At 40.3% G+C, this 19,566-nt stretch overlaps 1 protein-coding gene across 4 annotated transcripts in view; it reads left to right on the top strand.

Annotated features, from left to right (window-relative positions):
• Positions 1-19,566, top strand: part of pigx (phosphatidylinositol glycan anchor biosynthesis, class X) — a 50,581-nt gene that overhangs the window by 12,889 nt on the left and 18,126 nt on the right. For all 4 annotated transcript variants that reach the window (XM_047050098.1, XM_047050096.1, XM_047050097.1 and 1 more), the window contains exon 2: positions 14,947-15,028. In XM_047050098.1, the coding sequence (XP_046906054.1) occupies positions 14,947-15,028 (82 nt within the window). The remainder of the gene's footprint in view (positions 1-14,946; positions 15,029-19,566) is intronic.

Genomic DNA, 19,566 nt, shown 5'->3' with positions numbered 1-19,566 from the left:
GTTAATGATTAATCGAAAATCGATCGTTAATTCTCCCGACGATCGATTAAGACAATTTAGTCGAATGCCCATCCCTAGTGTCCATCATATGAAAAAGAAAAAAAGAAACGCAGAGCAGATCTGAGCTTATAAAATGATCTTCCAAAAAATTCAGTCAAGAATTTACACTCATTGCTTTTCCACCATGCCATTGGATCACCATCCACTGGAATACTGCTGGCTGCATTGTCGGATGCCACCTCCTTTTCGATGGTAAATGTCTTGCCCGTGTCCTCGGCGACAAAGGTCTCCCCTAAAAGCTCCTTCATGGCCGACTTGTGGAGGAGATGCCCCTGAGTCTGCTCCTGTTGGCTCTGCGGCCTGACCCTGCGGAAAAAAATACTTTCAAATCTTTCAAAAAATTTTTTAAAGGGGTCATTGACTGTGAAACCGAATTTACCTTGTCACAGTTGAATAAGGACAGTTCAGTGGGTAAAATGGACCTACAGTGAACCTCAAAGTCCATTGTCACCTGTTTCCTATACAAATCTCACAATAAAAAAATGTAGCTGTAAAAGTCGATTTTGAAAAAGCCACCGAACTGACGTCAGTTCGGCACGGAATTACAAAGAACATTTTTCAACAAGATTGAAAATGGACTACGGTTGTAAATGCAGTTTTTCCAGGCTGTACAGGGAATGCTGAAACTTCAGAGTCTTCACAAGGAACCAAACACTCAAAGGGCTGTGATGTTTGTCTATGAGAAGTTCCTTGTGCAGTTCGACCCTCAATTACACATTTGGTCGAGCCATTTCACCGAGGACAGTTTTGAAAACCTGGGACAATGTAAAGCAGGATTTGCTATGAAGCTGTTGCTGAAAAGAGGTGCTGTTTCGACCTTATGTTCATCACAACCGCAAGCTGCAGTATGATTTGGTTGCTAATGGTTATTAGCAATGCTAACGTATCTATCTGTAATCTATCATAGGTAGAATGTGTGATGATTTTGTTTATTGGCAATGGGGCTAATGTTATTTCATGTTCCTGACTGTGTTTCATTCGAATAAATAACCTGCTTTGTTGTCATTTAAATCTACAATTCACGATGCATGTTTGTCCAGAGGCCTGTTCCATAAAGCGAGTTTACCGAATAAGCCAGACACGTGTGACCAGGGTCGGACTGGGCCCGGGACTTTGAAACACAGACCGGCCCACCCCCCCCCCCCCCCCCCCCCCCCCACACACACTTTCTCCCTCACTTTCTTTTTCCATACTTGTCTCTGTTTCTGCATCTGCTATTTGATGTTGCAAAAGAACAATAATCAGTTAACTATATTCAATAATGACAATTAATTCAACAAACTAATTTCCATATAATAACCCTGTTAACAGACTGACTCTTGTGTACAGTTGCAGTGCTGCACCTGTCATAGTCTCTACACTGGACCCTGTCACCACAGCAGCCTCCATCTCTTTTCCTCTGTCACCTGTGCCTGCTTTAATACATAGAACAAAAGATCTAGACAATTGCATTTGAGCCACATAGCACATTTAAAGCCAAAAAACATGTTGTGCATATTTAGATGAGTGCCTTTTTCTCTTGGCCATTTCTTTTACTTCATTTAAAATGTATAGCCTATATATTGGCTAACAGTAATACCAAATGTATAATCAGGGTTTTTCCTACATAGAGAAAATGTTGGCGCGCGCCAATGCCGTTTTCCCGAGCGCCAATGACAAATCTCGAGCGCCAAAGGCAAAAAAGGTCAGCGATAAAGAAAAAAAAAAACCTGTGTTTATCACGCGAGCAATACATGTCAGCGAATATGTTCCCAATAGTATGTTTCAAGTAGGCTACAGCCGAACCCTCGTTCTGTTTTGATCAATAATAATCAAGTTGATAAGCGTGTCTTCTTGTCTGATCAATACGCAACTGTGAGGTGCGCGAATGGACAGAGCGGCCAGTAAATTGTCGTTCCACTGCGAGGGCCAGCCCGACGTGCACGAATAGTACACCTGTAGCCTACAAATGCAAATTACATTTCCACTCAAAATGCTGACAAAAGTTTGATTTACGATTTAAACGCAGCGTCCATTGGTATTCTTAACCTGGAATGATAACAGTGCAGTGTTTCTTCTATGGCTAAATTTCTGCCGCCACGGTATTAGAAATCAGGCTGTACAAAAGTTTAGTCCGTAGGGGAGAGCGGGGGCGAAAGTAACACGGGACAAAAAGCGATTTTCTCAGAGCCCTGACTTCATTTGCTTTCCAAGTTATGACAGCACCTTCAGCATGCAACCATTGATGGAACTGCCAAATTTCACGTGATTTCGTTTGCCGCTGTTAGGTGCTAACTTTTCGAGTGCGCAAAGTAAATTACTGAGGAGGTCCTTTTTTGCTAATTAGAAGTTGTGTTTCCCGTTTCATGTGTCACTGATCAAATCTACGTTATTAAAGTTATTTAGTTAATATAACTAATAACTTTAGTATAAATAATAACTTTAGTTATCTTAAAGTTATTTAGTGCTCTTACACATTCTGAAGGTTGCCTTGTCAAGAGTTTTTCAGTATAAAAGTAAATCTGGTTTTAATGTCAGGAGTTCCTGTCGGGACGAAAGTAACACTTGTTACTTTTGTCCCGCCGCTAATGCAATAGTATGTGGTGAATTTCTTTTTGTGGAAAGCATTTATTAAAACGTGTTTATGTCATATTATATCAACAGAATATGCCAAGAGTGAGGGTCAGAAAGACAGACAGAGGTCTGATTCAGTAAAAAATTATAATAAATATTTGATGCAACTGAAATGTAAAGTTCATAGTTATTTTGCAAAACTAATGGACAAAATATGTTTGCAGTTACATATTAACAAGGTCATAGTCAGGTATATGTAATAAAAACCAGAGTAACACAAAAAATCTAGCTTGTATCGTTGTGTTACTTTTGACCCACCCCTGTGTTACTTTCGTCCCAACTGATGGGGTCGAAAGTAACAATGTGCAACTTGTGTTCAAAATGAAATTATACTGAAGTTGTTCGACATTTGTACAAAATACCATCTGGTATTGATAGACCACACTTATAAGTTATAGACCCAAGCAAAAATATATCTATGTCTAAAACATTCTCTTTTAAAATTAAGGTTTTCTGAAAAATGGTGGGCTTACTTTCGCCCCCGCTCTCCCCTATATCAGCCGTGATTGTTAGTGCATGTCGGAGAATAGCATGGACACGCGCTTCACACCGCAGTTGAGATTGCGTATGTGCGTCCTTGAGAACTGTAAGTCGTATAACTTATGTTGTCAGTTTAAAAGCCCGTTAGTGTATAAGTCTATAGTTCTTGCAAATTTAAATAAAGGTAACTGGTGATTTTCGTTGTTTGTATTCTTCCCCTGCTAGCTAAATTGCACGTCTGTTGATTTGATAGCGATTGCTGCCCTTTCTCAGGTTTGTATTTTAGGTGCATTATTATGCTGAAGTAGTTTTAATTAATAAAAAAGTGGGTTTATTGTTAATATTTGCTACAGAATGCTTAGCCTATCAAGATCAAATGAAGCAGGCAGTGTACATGCTTCAGAGTGGCCTAACTTAATCGATAGGCTAGGCTGCTGACCATTTACAATAAGTAGTTACGTCAATTATTAATTGGCAGCATTTATGCCATTTAGAACATACTTTATAACTTAATTGCTTCAAGGGAAATAGGACGAACATATGTGTGTGTGTGTGGAGGGGTGGGGGGTGCAAAACACTTGTGAATAAATACATTGATTAGAAAAAAGAATATATATATATATATATATATATATATATAGAAAAAACAAAAATTGGAGCACCGAAGACCCATTTTGACCCAGGAAAAACCCTGATAATGTTTTTAGTAAAATAAAAACAATATGGTTTGGAATTATATTATAGAATTTTCTAAATGTCGAAAATACAGCAGCTTACAGCTACTTGCACCTGGCGCCTCTGTTACAGCCGCATTTTCGGGCTGCAAACTCTCTCCGTCTTTTAACGGCGTAAACATGTATTCTATACTTCTACATTGTGCGGCATTTGCTTGCAGTGCCCTTTGTTTTTTTATTTTTCTTTTCCTTTCCATTTCTTTGCTAAAGAAACAACGATGTTAGCTAAAATAGCTCCAAGGAATTGTCTGTACTCGGAAAACGATAGATTTTTTACCAATCCTGATCTGTAAAATGGACGGACAAGTGCACCGTTCAACTTTACACGGGGGAAATGCACACCCCCACCCTTTGGATTTTGGATTGCTCCAGTTAAACAGTTGAATGGTATTAAGGCCATCCTCAAAGTGAGTGTAAACTATTAGGATTTTTTTTTTAATAGTTCCGTGGCCGTAGCGGCCGTTTGTTTGAGCGGCCGTTCGGGAACTCTCCCGAGTCTCCCGATGGCCAGTCCGACCCTGCGTGTGACAGTACTCTGTGGGGCCCGCTTTCGAACGATCACATATATGTGACGCTACTAATTAACGGGTCAAATGATGATGAACAATGATTTGATACACGCAAAGTTAAACGTAGCCTATGGCTTGCCTAGTTTGTGATTTCAAATGTTTAGGCATCAGGGATAGGCCTATCTCAATCTAAATTATCTGAGTATAATTATCAAAGCTATATAGTTGTTAACAGTAGTCTACAATTGCAAAACAAACCTAAATCCAATAGTAGGCTATTTATTTAAAACAATGTATAAAAATATATACAGTTACATATGTTTAGAGGGTGTCTGTTTTTAATCAACGAAGTAAAGGTCTAAAAAAGGACCTCGACCTACGTAGCCTATCGTTCACGTCAATCATGGCGTGTCGTTTCATTTTGATGAAGCGGTGGATGAGGGAGCTGTCATAGTACAAGGCTTAAAGGGAACGTTCTTTCTGGAAGAAGTCACGTGGCTGTGTGCATTGCTTTTGCCGTGGTGGATTGTATGATCCATGTTTTACTTCTCGGGCTGCTTAAGAATAGTGTGCACGCGCAATTAGCTTGACTTCTTAAATCTGACTTGAATTAGTAGGACTGCGTGAGCTGAAATTTGAATTTATGGAACCGCTTTAGCCCCGCTTAACTTGTTAAGCAAATCCAAGTCTGGTTTGGGACTTTAAATCAAACTTATTTGAGCGGCCTTTATGGAACAGGCCCCAGATCTTTGTCAGGTTAATTTTTAATTAGTTATAGCTAGCAAGATAGCCAACTGAAGCTGAGTTGAATCACGATAGTTTGGTTGCTAAGCTATAACGTTACCCACCTTTCACCTAAGTTGATCCCGTTTTCTTCGACAACAGAAGTGGAAACAACTAACGTGATCATTTCAAATGATATCTAGTCGATCTTTTGAAAACAGTGTTGTGTAGGCACAATAGATTTATTTGAAAGTTTTTCTTTCTAGTCTCCACTAGGGATGGGACTTAACAGGAGTTTTCATGTTCGACTATTAACAACGTTATAGAACAATTAATCGATTATTTGCTAAGGCATGACGCCCCCCCCCCCCCCCTCCATGTTTTTTTTAACAGGTTGCGATTGCAACGCATCACTGCCTGGCTGCAGCATAGACCTTTGAAAAATGAATAAATAATAAAGACTTGAATCCATCCTTTTTAAACGTCAGGCTTCTCAACCGTAGCGGAAGCCTAATTATTTGACAATTGAGTTTTAACTTGACCTACGTTACTTAACGTAAAACTATGAGCGAAGTTGACTGGTCATCAGACACAAATACACAAGAATAATAACAAAACATGTCTTAATGCCATATTAAATCATTGTTTTAAACTGACCGTTGTGGCAACTTATTAGCAAGATGTAGGCTATAGCTACCTTACAGACTATCCTACTTTCGTTAGCTCACTTGTCATCCGTCCTCCTAGCAAGTGTAGCCTGAATGGTTTGCTGCTGGAGACCTCCGCTGGTACTGGCTTCGCCGGAATTTACGTTTGGATGTATATTTGTTAAATGATATATTAGAGGAGACGTTGTACTATGGTAAGTAAATACAGCGTCACAGGAACTGCAGTTGACTTTATCTTTTCTTGAGAAATGGTCCCACACTGCACTTCTCCTAGCCCTCTTCATTTTTGTTCGTCTGCTGTAGGAAGTCGCGCTCGCGCAAGATACGGAATATGTTGTTCTCATAATGCGATACAATGCGGCGATACAACGATTATTCATTGTGCTTGGATTTTTATTCGAATGAATTCTTAATGACAATTAATCGATCATCGATTATTCATTACCAACCCTAGTCTCCACCTTTCAGTGAGTGCTGTTGATCGTGTTGCGTCTTTGCGCTGCCATTTTACTCGTTGTAAACCAACCAATCAGCAGTAGGGGTGGGCGGTATAACGGTATGAACGCGAATACCGGTATTGTGTTGTGCCATGATATGGATTTTGCCATATCATGGATATCACGATATATTAATAAATCTATTAGTAAAGTGTTTCTGTTTGGTATAAAATATAAGTCAAGCAATACTGCCTAGGGCTAGTTCAAATATTCATCTTTTTCAAAAAAACATGCAGCATGGATGCTGCACGCATTGTGCCAGCCAATGAAAGTCAACAAATAAGCTAGCGCAACTCCAGAGGAAGCAAACATTCATATGAGTAAACTGCTTTTGTTGGCAAGTGTAAGCGAGCGTTAATGATGTCTGAAAGTAATGCCAGTGGGGTTGATTTGCCAGACAAAGAAGAATTGGTTAAATAAGAACTGCAGATGGTGCAGTTTCAGTGCTCAATAGGGTTGTAACTGTTTTGAGTGATTTGAGCACCTAGAGAACCTCCTCTGCCACTTTCACGTCAGCATCAGACAAAGTGACGATGTCTTAATTTTTTTCAGGGTCTTGTCTGTCAGTGGAGAGTATACAGCTGCCTGCTGCTCAAGATAGCACTCCAACATTTCACTGGTGGAGTTCCATTATTGTTATCGATATTTGTATTTCCATTCGATAGTGATAATTAAGACGATAGACCACAGATCCGTAGTAGTAGCAAAATAAGTGTCTTCACTTTTTCCTTACACTCGGCATAAAGTTTAGAAAGCGCGGAGTGAGAGAAATGTTTGCGGCCAGGGAGCACATACCTGGGGTCAAGTAACTTAAGCTTTTTAAAACCTTGCTTTTTATCAATACCTTGGTGCAAACTCACACTTTCTGCAGGTTCCAACGAGTGATTTTGCTTCAGGTGGTAAAAAAGGTTTCTTATATACTAGTATTATAATTGGACAAATACGCTGTTCTTATTGGTCCAGAGACGTTCTAAGAAGTCGGCAAAAGGTCTCGAAAGATCTGTAAATGATTTACGGCAAGCGATTGCCTTGGAGATGTTGACAACATTCCGTCTGCTCCTGATTTGTCGTGTTTGATTTGGGATTTTCCCACGTAATGTTGTAGTATATTCACTTTATTCCGGAAGTCACGATAGGCGCGGCAATCCGTGTATTCTCATTTCCGGTTGAGATACTTTCCGCTTTATAACTGTACTAAAAGAGAATGTCTTAAACAGGCTCTGGTACTAATTTAAGGCTAATAGAGATGCCCAGCGTCAACTGTGCAGTTTGTGGCTGCCATAACAACTGGAAAAAACGGAATCAGACCCTGTATTATATTATCATTGTTTTGACCATGGACCAGTGTTTCCAACAGATTAGAAATCTATTTGTGGCGGGGGCTGGGGGGGGGGGGGGTGGTGGTGTTGGGGTTGTTTCATGTCAGACCGAGTGGGGGATCTAAATAATTCCTCTGTTATTAATTTGTTACCCAGAACTTTATTATATTAAATATTAATCCAAAATGAATAACACCTTTACAAAATCAACAACAACAAACTAAAACCAGAGCTGCCAACTCTCACGGTTTCGCCGTGTGACACACACATTTCAACCATTTCTCACGCTCTCACGCCACACCTTGTATATCTCACGCTGAAAAGGCAACGCCAAACAAGTAGCCAATCTAACGTTGTAAACAGTAACGTATGACGCGCAGGTTAACGGAGTGAAGCAACATTGACGCGCAAACAGCCGTGTAAACTCGCATTGTCTCTCCCCCCACTCCATGGCGAGAGTTACATTGAGGTGGGGGGGGGGGAGTGAAGCTCGCGAAAGCTTGCCCCTCGCACCATATCTCACGCCAAGGTTTTGGAAAAAGTTGGCAGCCCTGCTAAAACTATAATTTCTGCATATGCAGGTAACAACGCTACTGCTAAATAACAATTTAACTGGTCGGCTCCATGACGCCGGGTAAGTAGCTAGCTCCTGAGACTTCTCACTAAAAGAACGAAGGGGAACCTTTGACTAAGACATGTTCGTAGGTACTTAGCGAAAAGTTGCCTCAACTTACCTAGCTCTTTAGCTATGGCACTAATGCTGAATGCTCGCTGATATAGCAGTCGGTCTTACTAGAACGGCGTAGGTATGCATCGTTGCTATAGTTGTGACAGTGTGCGTATGTGAGAAAGAAGCGTGAGTGACAGAGAGATGGAGGGAGACCAGGGAAAGGAAATGCTGCTGAACATATAAGCCGCGTATTTTAACCTAAATATTGTTACGAAACGCAATATGTGGCGGCCGGTTTTGATTCTGTGGCGCACCGCCACAAATTAGTCTGTGTGGGAAACACTGTGAAAAGGAGAGGTCCGAGTGTTGTGGGCCGACATTTACTTTGCACCGATCTCCAACCAAAGTTGAGGATCTGCGTCCCTGGCTGAAGGCGCTGAATAAAAACAAAAACACAGAAGTTTCCTTTTGGCTCGTATCACTTGCAACATAAAGTGTGTAATAAGAGATAAACTTGCTATATTGTAGTATGTTTTAGTGTTCTCAATTTATGATATTAGTAGAGATTATAACCAAATGTATGGGCATGGCTATGAGCAGTGGCGGTTCTAGACAAATTTTACTGGGGGGGCCAAGGGGGGGCCAGTGTTTAATCAGGGGGGCACATTAAAAACAAACAAATGATATTTAGACATTAAATACTTAAATTTTGCTTTACATTAAAATCATACAAACGGCTCTGGCTCTCCCTCTTCCAGCTCTTCAGCTCAATACCTTGATATGCTTCTCTAACTTTTGTATTTACTGGGGCAAAAATGCTGCAATGTCCCTTCCTCATTTGATGATGATTACTAGAAGAAGAAAAAACTATTTTTCTTTTTTGTAACTTTTTTTCTAACTTTTTTTTTTTTTTTTTTTTTTTTTTTTACAGTCAGCTCAGGGGGGGCCAGGGACATTTTTACAGGGGCCCTGGCCCCTGTAGGCCCCCCTTGTAGAACAGCCCCTGGCTATGAGCAAAACAACTGCTGCAGTGCATTTAAATGTAATGTAAAGCTTTTGAAACAACGAAGCAATCAAATTATTTAATAGATGAGTCTTTCTAACTGCCATTACACAAGAGGGAAGATTACTAGTGCACAACCTATAAATCATGTATGTTTTAACACGTTGCATAAAGCTTGTACCAATGACCCTTGATGAAAACGTTGTTACTATTTATTATTACAGCACCATTTGTGTAATTTGTCACTCATACATTTGCAGTTTATGGCTAATAGCAGAGACCTGATGTAAAAGCCTCAAGTAGATAAGCAAGAAGCTAACGTTCTACTGCTAACAATGTTAGCTGGTCGGTTTTGCGGGGGAATCTCAAATACATGTATTGACTGTAAAATTTAAAACACAACTGAATTCTAGAGGACCTAAGCTTTCAAACAAGGTATAGCAAATGCATATGCCCTGCAGTGAAATCGTTAAAACATCTTATGTTTGTGGCTAATGTTACGCCTTATTGCAGCACAGCAGAGTGCAGGGCAGCAATTTGACCGGCAAACGAATTATATAAACACTTAACAGTTGTTTTCAAGCCATCCAGTGAAAGGGTGCTTTGTTGACTTGTTGCACATCTGGCACAAATCCACCTAATTATTTAATATTTTAGCAGCGGGACTTCTTGGCAGTTCTCCATTGAATTTAATGATATCCCCAGTAAACCGGAAGTGCCAATACAACGGAAGTGCAAAAAGATTGAAAAGGTGGGCGGGGCGGAATAAAGTGAATAAGAAACCAAATATGGACGGTCTCGGTTAACAAACGTTTGAACAAATCTCTGCTTACAAATGTGTTTGTAGACCTGTCGAGAAGTCCACATTTGCAGTTTGCCGTATTACCAGAAATGCCACGTTTGTTCACTACACAATTTGCACCAAAAATGGCTCTGCTCTTTGTCGGATTTCAAAAAGCCAAACCACTTCCAAATAACTGGAGAAAGACAAACCCTTTTTATCAATATTTTCTTCATTGGAAGTTGCTCCCTCGCCATGGCTATCCCTGCCACTGTTTTCAACAATAAGACTTATTTTCCGCGGTTAACATTAGCTACTCCACTCAAGGTGCTTAGTATATTTTTGTGAGTGTAGGCTACCATTTCTCCGCAACTTCCCGCTGCATCACAGAAATTAAATGGACTGCTGTTCCTAATTATTCTCTATCAACATTATCGATATTATTGAAAATAAATTAATGTTACAATATGAGGGAAGTTATTACTTCTATTTATTTTGCCCAGCCCTACTCCAAATTAGCCATTTAATGCGAGCTGGCTTTTATTACTTGCAACAGTAAGTTACTAAATGGTAACTCGCACGACATATTGTGTACAGTAACCAGGGTCGGACTGGCCATCGGGAGACTCGGGAGATTTCCCGAACGGCCGGTCAAACAAACGGCCGCTACGGCCACGGCACTATTCAAGAAAAAAAATCCTAATAGTTTATGCTCACTTTGAGGACGGCCTTAAAGGAGACATGAAATGCTGTTTTTGGATGCTTTTACATAGGCCTTAGTGGTCCCCTAATACTGTATCTGAAGTCTCTTTCCGGAAATTCAGCCATGGTGCAGAATTATAGCCACTATGAGTAGTCCCACAAAGAGCTTTCCTCAGAACGCGCTGTTTTGGTGTCTGTAGCTTTAAATGCTAATGAGGAGGAGAGGGGCGGCAACATGCGCTAATGTTTACAACGGATGTATCGCAATGGCTCGTAGCCCCCGTTGCTGTAATATGCCTCGAATTTGCCCATTCTCATCTGATCACCCTGGTTTGCAGAGGTGCACACTCATTGTTATTTCAATGAAGAGAAAGGCGGATATCGTGCGCCATAACACCAACAGCAGAACGGTTATTCAAATAACAAAGAAGTGTACAACACTGGCGTTACAGCGTTTGTTCACACACACACTTGATGCCATCTACCTTTAAATTAGTGACAGTAACTCAGCTAGCTCGTAGCCCCGTTGCTGTTATATGCCTCGAATTTGCCCATTCTCATCTGATCACCCTGGTTTGCAGAGGTGCACACTCATAAATAATCTCAATGAGGAGAAAGGCGGATATCGCCCGTGCCATAACACCAACAGCATAACTTGCTCGTTAGCAAACTCGCAAACATGTAAAGCAGGATTTGCTATGAAGCTGTTGCTGAAAAGAGGTGTGTTCAGATTTTATGTTCATCACAACCGCAAGCTGTAGTATGATTTTGTCAGTAACAGTTATTAGCAATGCTAACGTATCCTGTATCTAGCACCTGCCTTTCTCCAGTTCTTTCAAATAATCTAGACAGGCCTTAGCAACAGGCTAGACTGCTATTTGTTTTCTGGCTATTTTTTCGGAAGCTTCCCTTCTAATGCTGACTACAGCTAGTCTAGCTAAAGTCATTTGCTAAGTAAGGTATGTTGAGCAATGTGTTTAGAAACTTATTTAGCAATCTACCTATGCTAGATACAGGAGACGTTAGCATTGCAAATAGGCTAACCATTAGCGACAAAATCATACTTACAGCTTGCGTTTGTGATGGGCATACGGTTGGAACAGCACCTCTTTTCATTTAATTCAAAACTGTCCTCGGTGAAATGGTTCGAGCAAATGTGTAATTGAGGGTCGAACTGCACAGGGATCTTCTCATAGACAAAGATCACAGCCTGTCGAGTGTTTGGTTCCTTAGGAAGACTCTGAAAAGTGTCAGCATTCCCTGTACAGCCTGGAACAATGCATTTACCACCGTAGTCCATTTTCAAAATGCTAGAAAAACGTTCTTCTTTGTAATTCTGTACAGTACACAGAGCAGCAAATTCTGGGGTGTGATAAAGGTACAGACCAGAGCCAAAAAAGTGGAGGTTTTCAAAACAGACTGTTTTACAGCTACATTTTTTTATTGTGAGATTTACATAGTAAAGAGCTGTCAATGGACTTTGAGGTTCACTGTATGTCCATTTTACCCACTGAACTGTCATTATTCAACTGTGACAAGGTAAATATAGTTCTGCAATCAATGACTCCTTTAAGGGGACGGACCCACCTTCAACTGATGCAAGCAAGCAGACCTTACAATTTCCCCAGAAATTGTACCCTCTCTAGTTTTTAATGAGTTTGACGATATAAAAAGGGGGTGAGATGTCATGATTGACATTAAGATGTGGTACTTTCTAAATATGACTACGTAGTTAGTTGTTGTATTTACCTTATTTTAACAAGTCTTCAGTCCCAGTACAACCAGTGGGAAAGACGATTAGCTCTAACATTTGCGTAGCCAGGCTATGTAAAAAGTTATTTGGTCAGGCGAGTGTATGTGTGGGACCTTGATATCACGACTTCACCACCCAATCACTACTGCGCAGTGTCCCGTGGCAGCACCTGTGTCTGGGTCTGGGCTTCATTTTTGTACAGTAAGAGGAGGTGGAGAAGCGTCATCCATCTTTATATCTGTCTGCTCTCCTTTTTGTTGAAACGCAGGAATCGCATGATTGCGTGGAATCTGTTTTGGGACATTGTTCTTGAAAAATGCACAGCCACAGACAGCCGACCAAAAGCTTACCAAGTCCATGCTTTTTCCACCTCGCGCACCACAAATGTAAACTTTAGCAATGAAGGCCTGTAGCTCATCAACTGTCATATTCCATGAGCTGTTCTCCTTGACTGTGAGCCTCAACAGCGGTGCAGTCCCGAATGTGCTTCAACATATCATCAACCAAACACAGAAAAGCAGTGAGAGCAACTTCAGTGTTGCGCTTGGCGTGCCGTATGGGGCTAGGAGCTTTTCTCAAGATATTTTGACTTTGTCTTCTTCCTTTTTTACCCGACTGTATATTAATTTAGTTTAAAATTGTTTTATTTAATGAAATATCAATCTTATTTGGGTAATATAAACCTATTTATAGGCTAAGAAAAACTTACAAGAACGCCTCACTAAGAATCAGCCTAACATACTTGGAACATAAGCAGAAGGAAAGAGCAGGTGCAGAATTTTTTACTACAGGGAATTATCTCTGAATCACTCTCAGAGCCAGTATCAGATTAACTTTCAAGAGACCAGGAGACGTCACTCTGTGAACCTGCTCCTTCATCAGACTTGGCCTCATCAAGACTAGGGGTGTCACGATACCAAAAATTCAGTAGTCGGTGCCAATACCATTAAAATAACACGATTCTCGATGCCAATTTCGATACCATGGTAAAAAAAAAGAGGATTGTCTAAGATTCCATGTAGGCTACTTGAACCATGAACTTCTTTACAATATTTGAAAAATAGCTAAATGTCCTACAAAGACATACAAAACATGTGCAATAGAGCATAGCACACCATAATAAAGTGCAATTAAGCCATTCAGCTAACAAGATGAACATGACATGAGTTTACCTTCTAAGCTTTGGGCTAACGTTAAAACTACAGCTAACCTAAACTATGTACATAAGCCATTGTAACACACGTGCCCACCATCTCAAACATCATGTAACGTGTATTTTAGTATGACAGATTAAACAAACAGAAAAAGAGCATTCTTTGGATGTATTCAGAATTTCGCCGCGACTTCAACGAACATGGATTTATTTTGTATGATGCCAGATGTTAGCATCGGTGCTGCGCCTCTTCTGGAACTGAATCAGAACTTGCCTTGAATTCCTTTAACAAATCCAGATGACGATCTTTCAGGTGCTTAGCTAAATTGGAAGTATTCCCCCTTGGTCTGAAGACTGCGGTAGCATTTTTTGCATAATGGCTTCTGCGGATTAATTATAACGCCACGGTCATCTGCCTCAAACGCAAACTACTTTTTTTGCCTTTCTTGTCAACAAGTCGAAGCGGGGCGATCGCTAAAGCAGCAGTTGTTATCTTGTTTTTCTTAATGTAAACATCGACTGGAACACTCCTGAAGGCGCAGCACCGATGCTAACATCTGGCATCGGCGCTCACGGTACTTAAAAAAAATGGGCATCGTCGGTGTTTTGTTATTTTAGCATCGGAAGGTACCGTAAGTATTGGTTCTCGTGACATCCCTAATCAAGACTCCAAAGCATGGCCAAAACCTCAGTGGAAGTAGTTCTACTTTTTAAAATAAATATACTCCAGGTGTGCAAGGTATTGACTCCAATTATCTTTTATTGAAGTAATAAGTCTTCAGGTTCACTTACTTTTTCGTCCAGCACTGTGAATGTTGAATGGGTGTGTTTAGTAAAGACATGGAAAATGTGTATTGTTTGTAATCATGCTGTTATCAGCTTAAGCACGCTGTGTTTGTTTATTGTTGTGTGTGATGAGGATCAGATCACATTTGTATGGCAAATTACTGTAGAAAATCTGTTAATTCCAAGGGGTTCACATACCTTATTTTGCCACTGTACCTAGTTTGTCTGAGCTGCATAGAGGCACTTTCCCTGTGGCCAAGTGGCATCTTGTCAAAAACTTGATCTCCGGTGTAAGGGACGGCATTCCTGATTAACTCTACAATCATAATACCCTTGTGATTAAGACTGTACTTAAAAAAAAAAAATGAAAAAAAAGAACTGCTGTTAAAAGACCAAAAAACTACATTTATAAACATAAATGTATTCAACAACCAGCAATCACTTTCACTGTAACATCACACCTTTTTTGCTTTACAATATTTCTCTTTTTTGCAGATGAGAACAATTGTGGTTTGTCCAGTCAAGTGCTGAAGCATGCATTTGTTTCAATGAATATCAAGAAAAGTGGATTTCACAGGTAAATATAGCTTGATTTAAACAGTATCTACTTGTGGTAGATTTGAATTATCTACCTTGATTTCTCCATGGTTTGTTTCAGCAAGAAAAAAAAAGACATTTAATTAAGAGAATGGTCTTACTCTAACATGTCAGCTAAATTATGTTAGAATATTCACTCACAGGGCCCTAGCCAGGGTAAAAAATGTGTGAGGTCTCAAAATATCAATCAGATAGCAACCAGCGAGGCACACGTGCTTTATAAATGCAACACATATGTCAACAGTGAGGAAGCATTTCAAAGTGTCTGTGAAAGATGCAAAAATTAACGTGGTCAAGTAAGTTTTACGTTTAGGACAGTCAGTGTCCTCTTGTCTTGTTGACTTTACTACACCTTCACTCAGGCTTTAGCACTGCATGCATCAGTCTTTATTTACAACCAGCCGCCTAGCCAATGCAAATGTTTTTTGAGAACATTTGCAAGAACTAGTCTTTTCTGTGCATACAGAGTATGTTACATTATTTCAGCAGTCATAGGCCTAATATAGGATAAATTCAAGGAAGGGGACTCAAAAATTACCACATAAAAGTATTTTGTTTTACAAATGTATTTATTTTAAGTTATATTGTGCTTTCGACCGAAACAAAGTGCTAACCCTAACCTAACCCTATATTTCGGAGCAGGTTAATGTAATAGTCTAATAACTAATGTAATATTGCACATATTTTTGTCCTATTTCCCCTAAAGGAAGTTAGGCTACTTAATGACACCTTACAATCATAAAGTATGTTTTAAATGGCATAAATGCTGCCAATTAATAATTGACGTAACAACTTATTGTAAATGGTCAGTAACCTAGCCTATCGATTAAGGTAGGCCACTCGGAAGCATGTACACTGTCTGCTTCATTTGATCTTGATAGGCTAAGCATTCTGTCGCAAATAATAACAATATACCCACTATTTATTAATTAAAACTACTTCAGCATAATATTGCACCTAGAATACAGACCTGAGCAAGGGCAGCAATCGCTATCGAATCGACATGTGCAATTTCGCTAGCAGGGGAAGAATAGCCTACAAACAACTAAAATCACCAGTTAACTTAATTTAAATTAGCAAGAACCATAGACTAATACAATAACAGACTTAAATTAACTGACAACATAAGTTATACGACTTAGCTCTACAGTTCTCAAGGCGTCTCATTCACACACGCAATCTCAACTGTGCTGTGAAGCGTTTGTCCGTGCTATCCTTCGATACGCTTTCTAACAATCACTGCTGATAGACAAATGTTATACAGCCCTATTTCTGATACTGTGACCGCAGAAATGTAGCCGTGGCGGGCCGCCACGGAAAAGTCAACATAGCGGAAACACTGGTGTCTGCTGGAATGTAAACATTTTAAATGAGTCAGATGGCTGAGCGGTGAGGCAGTCGGGCTAGTAATCAGAAGGTTGCCGGATCAATTCCCCGCCGTGCCAAATGACGTTGTATCCTTGGGCAAGGCACTTCACCCTACTTGCCTCGGGGGGAATGTCCCTGTACTTACTGTAAGTTGCTCTGGATAAGAGCATCTGCTAAATGTAAATGTGATGTAAATACATATTTAGACATTTTATTTTATTTTTCTTTGAATGGCAAGACAAAAAGAAAAAGCACATTTTGGCTATTCATGCAATGGCAAAAAATTTACAAAAACCGTGTTCGGTATTCGGTCTTTGGCCAAGTGTTTCATTTTGTTCAGCTTTGGACAATCATTTTCATTTCGGTGCATCCTACATTTACATGTATTCATTTAGCAGACGCTTTTATCCAAAGCGACTTCCAAGACAGAGCTTTACAAAGTGCATAGGTCACTGATAAAAGCAACAAGATAGCCCCAAAGCATTGCGGGTAGCCAAAACAAGAAGCACACATTGTGAACAACCAAAAAATAAGAACCAAAGGGAAAAACCATAAGAGCATGTAGTTAAGTAAGTTACAATTAAACAACATGAATCTCTAAGTGCAAGTGTACCTGTAGAAAAGCAAGCAACAGTAAAATAAAAATAGAAGATTAACTAAAATAGAATACAACAGTTTAAATCAGCTACCACTAACCAACAAGAGCAACAGTCTCTAAGCAAGAGTCATTGTGATCCTTGAGGAAACTAGCATTGGGTTCAGCAAACCATTCCTAAGTTCCGTTGTACTCCCGGAACAAGTGCGTCTTGAGCCTTCTCTTGAAGATGGAGAGACAGTCTGTGTCTCTGATGGAGGTGGGGAGTTGATTCCACCACTGGGGGGCCAGGCAGGAGAAGAGCTTGTGTTGGGACCGGGCGGTCTTGAGCGGTGGGACCACCAGGCGGTTGTCTGAAGAAGACCGTAGGTGGCGGGTGGGGGTGTAATCATCCTTATTATAAGCATCCTTATCATAAATGCACCCGACTCCAGTAAGTATTGTTGATTTAGCTAAATTAGCTATTTAGTTAGCTAGCTAGCATTACTGTGCTTCTCTTAATGGATACATATCAAGCCATCCAATTTACACTCATTCACAGACCCAAAAGCCTTTGACAAAAAAAATTCTGACTGGCCCGGCAATTACTTATTAAGATACTTTGCATAAGGTAGGCTATATAGGAAACAAGTCAAACCTAAGAATGTTTGCTCAGCATCGTAACTCCGCCACAATCCATATATGTCTGTGACAAAGGGCTCTGTCACGGGCCTGACTAACAAATAGAAAAACCCACACCTACCATCGCAAGTTAATCTCCGTGGGTGCACACTCAAGAGTCCCCCCCCCCCCCCCCCCCCCCCAAAAAAAACAGGACACACATTTTTTTTTTTTCCACAGTTTGATTTCACACATTGTAATTAATACAAACCTGTAACAGTTTTTAAGCATCTTAACCGTGTAATTATGTTCAGTGTAACAGTGTTCAACATTGCTATCAAATAATTTTTCAAAAATTGTCTGTCTGTAAAAATGGGTTTTAAAACATGACCAACTCCGTGAAGAAAAAAACCTAAAGGTTTGTTGTGCAAAAATGACACCTTTAATCCTCACATATTTTCAGTGACTGGTGTGGGCCTGCTACATGCTGCAGATCTTCTCAAATATGGGTTGCAGGTTTGAGATTGAGACTCGATGTCAAATTTTCGATGTCCAGCTTTGATCTGTATTTTGTCTTGATTGAGGCCACAGCAGAAAAACATATCTCACATGTGGCAAAAGGAAGAAGTATGGCCAGGGCTCTCCTACCTAGCAGTGGGTAAACTTTTCTCCATTCCAATTCAAAATGCAGCCAGTATCTTTGACTGAATCTGAAGCCTCATTCACTGCGTTTACATGATGGTATCAATTTGATTCTAACTTTATTCGGATAATGCGAATTTTTGGGGCAACTGGTATTATCCGAATATATATGGCAGTGAATAAACCGAATCATTGGCGGAAAGCATGTCATATCCCAGTACGATACGTGGCGCTGTTTTCATTACAACTAGTGGTGATACAGCCCTTTCCGCTTGACCTCTTCACCACTACCAACAACAACAACATCAACATTTCGAGAAAGACTGCGAACGGAGAGCAAGGTGAAGCTACGTCTCTCTACTTTCGTGCATGATGACAAAAGCAGGACCGGAATGCTATTGCCGCTATTTGCTCGCGTTGTTTGTTTGGTTTTGCCGGGCCGGCTCCCGGCAGCGACAACTTATTGTCTTTTTCGACTTCCAGGTCACAACCTGGGAGGGAGGGTGGCGGGATCTCAGAGTCCAGTTCATGCGATGTCCACATTTTCAACCGACTCGGATCGATTTATCTTGGGGTGTCGATCGGGGTGTCGATCGGACCGCAATTATTCGAACAAAGTTGTTAACAAGAAACGGATCATTCTATTTCAGTCCAAATAAGCCAGTAATTCAAATCCATATAAACGCAGTGATTGTTGAATCATAGGTGACATCAATGAACTGTTCGTACTCCGATGTACTGAAGTCGGCAGGTGGTGTTGCACTGAAGGCGTCACGGATCCTGTTATATTCTTTGGGATTCTGCATCAGGAAATATTTCTGGAAGTGTTTCTGAAGGGCAGAGATGTGTGCTTCCATGCATGGGATCACTGTGTTCTGCAGTTTGTTCTCTTCAATGAGTAATTTCAGGTTCTCAAATTAGTCCACATTTCCATCTTTCACTCGCTGCAGCCACATCTCAAGTTTTCTGGTGAATGATGTGATTCGCTTATGTATTAAAATGGCAGTGCCTCCAGATTTGCTATTAAAATTGGAATGAAAAATGTATCTAACCCAAGGATTTCAAAGTCTCAAATGATCATCTATGCGTAGATATGTCTCCTGCGGAAAGACAACTTTTGAGCGTTTAATTTGCCCTCCTAAGCCGCGCATGTTCCAGGTAACTACTTTAAGAAGATGCCCATTTAAACCGCCTGGTGTATATTATCATTGTGCATATTAGCATTTGTCATTTGTAATACCCCAGGAATCTGTCAATGAGAAAGGTGCCCAGCCCTGCCATAAGTATTGGACCATGGTGTAGTGGGGAGGGGA

The sequence above is a fragment of the Hypomesus transpacificus genome, unplaced genomic scaffold (genome assembly GCF_021917145.1).
Source record: "Hypomesus transpacificus isolate Combined female unplaced genomic scaffold, fHypTra1 scaffold_100, whole genome shotgun sequence".
Lineage (NCBI taxonomy): Eukaryota > Metazoa > Chordata > Actinopteri > Osmeriformes > Osmeridae > Hypomesus > Hypomesus transpacificus.
The sequence above is the reverse complement of the archived record's forward strand: the minus strand, read 5'-3'. Positions and strand labels throughout refer to the sequence as shown.